General features: G+C 40.0%; 1 protein-coding gene across 1 annotated transcript in view; it reads right to left on the bottom strand.

The window, feature by feature from the left end:
* sgk3 (serum/glucocorticoid regulated kinase family member 3) overlaps positions 1–5,643 on the bottom strand; it is a 13,784-nt gene extending 8,141 nt beyond the window's left edge. The window contains exons 1-2 of the mRNA XM_008396247.1: positions 5,385–5,643; positions 80–260 (exon numbers count right to left, since the gene is read on the bottom strand). Of these exons, the coding sequence (XP_008394469.1) occupies positions 80–175 (96 nt within the window). The 5' untranslated portion in view covers positions 176–260; positions 5,385–5,643. The remainder of the gene's footprint in view (positions 1–79; positions 261–5,384) is intronic.
* Between the last annotated feature and the right edge of the window lie 204 nt (positions 5,644–5,847).

Genomic DNA, 5,847 nt, shown 5'->3' with positions numbered 1-5,847 from the left:
ATATATGTGTGTGTGTGTGTGTGTGTGTGTGTGTGTGTGTGTGTGTGTGTGTGTGAATGGAAACATGGAAACAACGCACTGTGTAGCGCTTCTTCTTGTCCCTCTGCTCATTGTGGCAGGGAATGCTGACATTGGGGAAATTGGGCTGCTCCTCCATCTTGGGGTCTGTCAGCATTCAGAGGCACCGAGTCGTAAAGTAATGAGCTCTCCTGGGTAAGACTTCAAGTGTGCAAGTGGCCAACCCTCATGCTGAGACTTTGCTGCATAGAAGAAAAGAGAATAGACCACTCTGAAATTCAGGAAGTGAAACCTGTGTTCATCTGATCTCTAAACATGTCAGCATGTTGCGTCTGCTGAGTCCCAGTTGGTCGAAAGAAGGCTTTGGAAACTGAAATCAGTTTGATTTTTCATTCAGTCATCATCTTGCTGCTGCTGTTGTTAGGTATGTCTCCTGTGCATGTGCATGCTTGCCCTGTTAGATTTTAGATTTTGTTTTAAACAGCAAAAGATCCCTTATGTACAAAATTAAAGGAAAAAAAAACATTCAACATTTTGTACTTTTAAAATGACAAACGTCGGCATCTTTCATTGAAGAAACTGAGGTTTTTCCATTCAAAATTGTGAACATTTGTAAACAGCAGTTTCCTAGTCTTGCCACTGACTCTGAGTTGGATTTAGGTCTGGACTTTAACTAGGCCGTTCAAATAGACGGATATTTCATTGCAGCTCTCTTCACTTTACAGTTATGCTCTACTTTGTAATGTGTGAGCCACATAAAAATCCCAATAAAAATAATGTTTTGTTTTTTTTACGGTTTTGGTATACTGCTTATGCTTGAGGGATTTTTTTAAAGATAATCACAATAAAAGTCCTATTTAATTTTTAATATTGCATTTTTTACTAATCTTCAGGTCATCTCAGCAATCCTTTTTTAGATGACCATCTCATTTATGCATTTCTTTTCCTGTTAGTCAAATAGGCGCTCTGAGTTTTTGCCTGCTCATAAGTCAAAGACTCAAAGTAATCTGCTGGCCTTCTTTACACAGACACTCTTTGAGCCAATAATAATAATAATAATAATAATAATAATAAATGAGCTGCTTGTACTATTTGATGACTTGGATCAATTGGAGTGTACGTGCAATTGAATTGAATTTACCACAACTAAAGCGCCACTACGTACAGTGAAATACTTTAGAAATTATGGTAGAGATAAGTTTGAGATATTTTAAGGTCAGATTGTGAGCATTTTCAGTTTTTCAGCTGTTAAAAATGCAATTTATCTACTGCTTGCTTAACGTTTAGCCCGTATTAGAAACAGCCTGGGCCAGCGGTCCTTTCAGTTTCTTGAGGAAGAACAACATGAGCCCCACACTGGTGGCAACAAATGAGTCGCTGAGCTCGTTATGGCAGACGAATGTTTAACCCACTCCTTCCTCAGCTAAAGCCTATAGTTCCCTCCACGTTTTCACAGCTAATGTATAATTGTAGTTTATTTTGTTGTCCTCTTTGCATATGGCAGAGAGGTCAGAGTCCATTTCTGAAAACCTCCCTCCACTGTCACTCACTCATCCCACGCTGTCGCCCACACGCCTCTCACACATGTGGCCTCTGATACACTCATCTGTTAAATACAATGCCTCGTTAAACCCTTTGAACCCTTGAACTTTTTCGCACCGTTTCTCGCTACAACCCCTTTCAATGCGATTCCAGTAAAATCAAATCTCACTGAGATTAGCGGCCATCTATTTGTTAAACAGAGACTGCAGTCAAAAACGCACGGATCTCTGAAGACCTGACCACTGTTAAGCATGTTAATGGCAGGATCATGCTGTGGAGATGAACAGGAATAGTTTGTCAGTTATTTCTACTCCACATTTATACCTAGTTTCAACACGGCTCAGCAGTTAGCACGTAAAATCTAACTTAAATACGTTTGGGTGTGTTCCTGACATAAAATGTGAAATGTATGAATACATTTGCCAAGCACTATAAAGCTCATTGTGGATGTGTAATAAACTTTTGAGTCCTGAATTGTTACAGTTAGGCCTCCCAACGTTATTCATACCAAGAAGTTTGTTTCAATGAGATGGGCATCTTTCTAAAAATGCCAAAACAACGGATGAGCCGATGCAAAACATTGATATTACGTCTAACTAGCCTAACTCCAGAGTGGTGTGAATAATTAGTCTCCAGAAAAAAAAGAAAAAGAAAAAAAAACACACAGGAGGAAAAGCAGCTCTGCATAATGACAGGACATGTCTAATTAGATTTTGGCCGTACTGTAGACTCCTAGCACTGTGCAATCTAACCAAAGAAGAACATCCTCCGAGTTATATAACGTCTACGCCGCAACAAAGCCTTTTGTCAACAGCTCTGACTTGTCCATTGTTTGATGTCAGTGAGGTCAGCCCCAGTTTGTTTAGTAGTTTTTGTCCAAGGAAAAAAAAAAACCTCCCTGCTGATTGCCCAGAACACACGGAAAGTCTTTGTGTTTACGTTCTCTCCCTCTCTCAGAACGTTCCTGAACACATCCTGAAGGTAAATGTCTTTAAACGGTCCCAGTCCACTGCCTCTCCATCCAGAACTGCTAAACCCTGGCTTTTAGTTTCACTTTGACTCACGTTTGTGTACACAAAACAGATGTGTGATATTTTAAGTATCTTTCCCTTGAACGCTGAGCTTCTACACAGGACAGAGATTCAGCTGAAGCGGGCAAGCCGACGCTGTTTTGTGTTATGAAACCCTTTAAGTTTATGCAACAGAGGCTGGTAACGCAAAAAAAAAAAACATAAAAAGGTTGGCACTTCACTGGACTGGTTCACATCTGCTCCCGTTTTCATGGTGAAATGGCTCTGAACACATGGGTAGGACCCGCTTTTTAACATTCCAGAAATCCTACCGTCTCAGATAACCTGAGATTGTGCCCTGTGTAACTTATATAAATTTGATCCATCGGCACAAACACTCCCAAACTACTGAAAACAAATTCTCAGAGGGTAAATGACGGCAAACAAGGAAACGGATCAGGTTGTTCGAATCACATTTCTTCAAGCTCTCCATGAGTTAAGTTGTGGTGACAGGCTCAACAGGCTACAACAGAGAATCAGAAATAGCACCAGTGAATACCCCGCGGAGACGTTAAAGGTATTTTCTGTATCGCACATGTCGAGGAATTTGAGCCACAAAACCGAAGCCGAGGAGACAGTAGGGTTGGAGGCCTGACATGAATGCTCGGCGAGGCATGTGGCTTCGGATAAACAAAGCAGCGAGCGAGCAAGCTGAGCAGAATTGAGGGAGGAACCTGTTGCATGTTCAGGATGAAAACCTGTTTCAGAAAATAAACAAAGGATTACCACTTAACGTTTTTTTATTTTTCAAACCGTCATTGACAAGAACCCAAAGCCGACTGGCTGGGTTAAAAAGCCTTCGTGTTTAAGGGATGACAATTATTACTACGTTCTCGTGTTAGAATCTAATTAAAATGCAGCAGAGACAGATCTCTGTTAGAGGAAGTGCAGCTGGGCGGCTTGCCTGGCATGAACTCGGTCAACCGTGATGCAAGCAGCCATCCTCTCCATTAACGTCGATCCTGAACCTGAAGCTACGCCTCGGTAAATACCAACAGGCTGCGCCAGGTGATGACGGCTCGCTTTGTGCGCCGGCAATCAAAGATCCGAAACAGAAATCAGGTTCCAGGGAGATAATTTAACTTCTCCTCAGCGCAGCTAGTTTGTAATTATTTAACGGTGTGCAAAATTATTCATATGCCTCGAACTTTTCACCCCATTTGTGAGGTTTCAACCACAAACTACTGTGTTTTCTACTGGAATTTGAATAATTTGACAAATCAAAATTAACAGAAAAAATATGGCAGAGCATGGTATATTAGTATTCAGCCCCCTTTATTCTGATGCACTTAAATAAAAGATAGAAAACAGTAAATAGTTGTAGATGTACAAATGTATCTGTTAATGGGCGTCTGGAACTACATCACGTGTCGATTTTTGTTTTTTCATTTAATTAAAATATAGCTTAGATTCACAAATACTGATTAAAAAAAACCTTTATCAAAATTGATTTTTGTTTTTTTTATATATATATTTTACATCTGAACATTGGGTTGAAATATTGAATTGAGTTCATTCAAATATTGATTTATACTTCTGAGATGGATCAATAACCACATCCACTTTTCTCAGAGCAAATCACAGTGGTTTATTGATTTTATTTACTGATAGAATTGGGTCACTTTTTTTTTTCTTTCTTCTAATCAGACCTCAACTTGGATTAATTGAAATTGTGGCAACTCTTCCTGTTTTGCAACCATCTGTTAAAATCAAGGAATAAGGAGTGAGGATCCATAAAAACCTGAAAAACAAAGAGGGCAGATTTCTAATAACAAGTAAACGAAAATGAAACGACAGAGAAATTGCAGGTGTAAAGGGACAGATAATCAGAGGAAGAGTATTTTCACGTGACGTGTAAGTATTTAAAGGGGAGGTGCTGTGGTCTGAATACACAAATACTGAGCTTTCACTAAAACAGCACTGCATACCCTCCTGCACACACCTTCTGCATAGATAATGTGATGATGGGCACGTCATTACCTGGAGGGAAAAATTGATCAACTAAATACAGGCAAATTATGGATGTTTGCAGGAGTCATCCATCCACCTGTGCTTGAACGGACCTTTGTGTAGGTAATTTCCCAATCTAGAGTATTCTGGTTTGTGGTTATAAAGGTAAACAAAAGAGCTGTGAATAGTTTTACAAGGCTGACACAGCTGCATCAACATTCTTAGCAGGGAGCCATGTTGCTGGTTTATACATCTAAAACACAATCTGCACAGTCAGAGGATGTGGCACATTTCTAAAGCAATCAGCTACTCCAGCTTTATTGTAGGAGACTTGTTTGGCAGGGCCGTAGTATCTTTCACTTGTTCCTAGTGCTTAATTTTAAATCTAAACACACATCACGTGTATTAGAGGAAAAAGTCTCTCCAGCAGAAATCAGGGGAGGGAAAATGAGCCAGCGAAGGGAGGAGCTGACCACACACAGAAAGACGGACAGAGAAAACGAAGACATGCAGTAGATGAGAGATTCAACAGGCTGCAGTAAGATTTCGTGTGTATAACAACCCATTCAGAAAAAATCTCATGATCCACGGAGGGCTGTCAAAGCTAGACAAAAAAAGCAGCTAATTCGGCCGCTTTTCCATTGTTTGAGTCCGTTAAAATACTCAGTTTTGTCATGTAATGTAATATTTCGAAGCTGTACGATTACATAAAGTAGCAGTAAACACTGTTACCTCACAAGAGTTAGCCGAAACTAAGCTCTGAAAACTAGAGCAAGGTAACTGTTGAACGTGAACATCACGTACCTTACAGTATTTTGATGCTGCGTCCGTTTCTCCTTTTTTTTTTGTCAATGGTGATGTTTAGAACTGAAGCCTTTAAAATGTCCGAACAGGTGACATTTGTCCGTGAGACAAGAGGCTAAAGCTCCTCGAAGGACTCTTAAACCAAAGGTGTGTTTTGGTGGTTGTCCATGAACGCCTCACAAATGAGAGAAGCAGGAAACATCGGGCTTTTCCTGCAGCAGAAAGTTCCAATGAAATTAGTCACGGGAGCGCGCAACGACAGCCTCTACTACAAACAGGCAGCGACTGGACATCCGGTGAGGTTTTTCAAAATAAAATCAGGAATTCTTTCTCGAGTTACTTTTGTGCCTTCTCCATATTTAAATATCTACGTTCAAATGTATTCCTGCTTCAAGAAATTTACTAACAAACTTAGACAGGTATAACTATTAAAAACTAGAAGTGGGATCTGATTAAAAATTTA

Source organism: Poecilia reticulata, linkage group LG20, assembly GCF_000633615.1.
Source record: "Poecilia reticulata strain Guanapo linkage group LG20, Guppy_female_1.0+MT, whole genome shotgun sequence".
NCBI lineage: Eukaryota > Metazoa > Chordata > Actinopteri > Cyprinodontiformes > Poeciliidae > Poecilia > Poecilia reticulata.
This window is presented reverse-complemented; position numbering and strand designations above follow the sequence as displayed.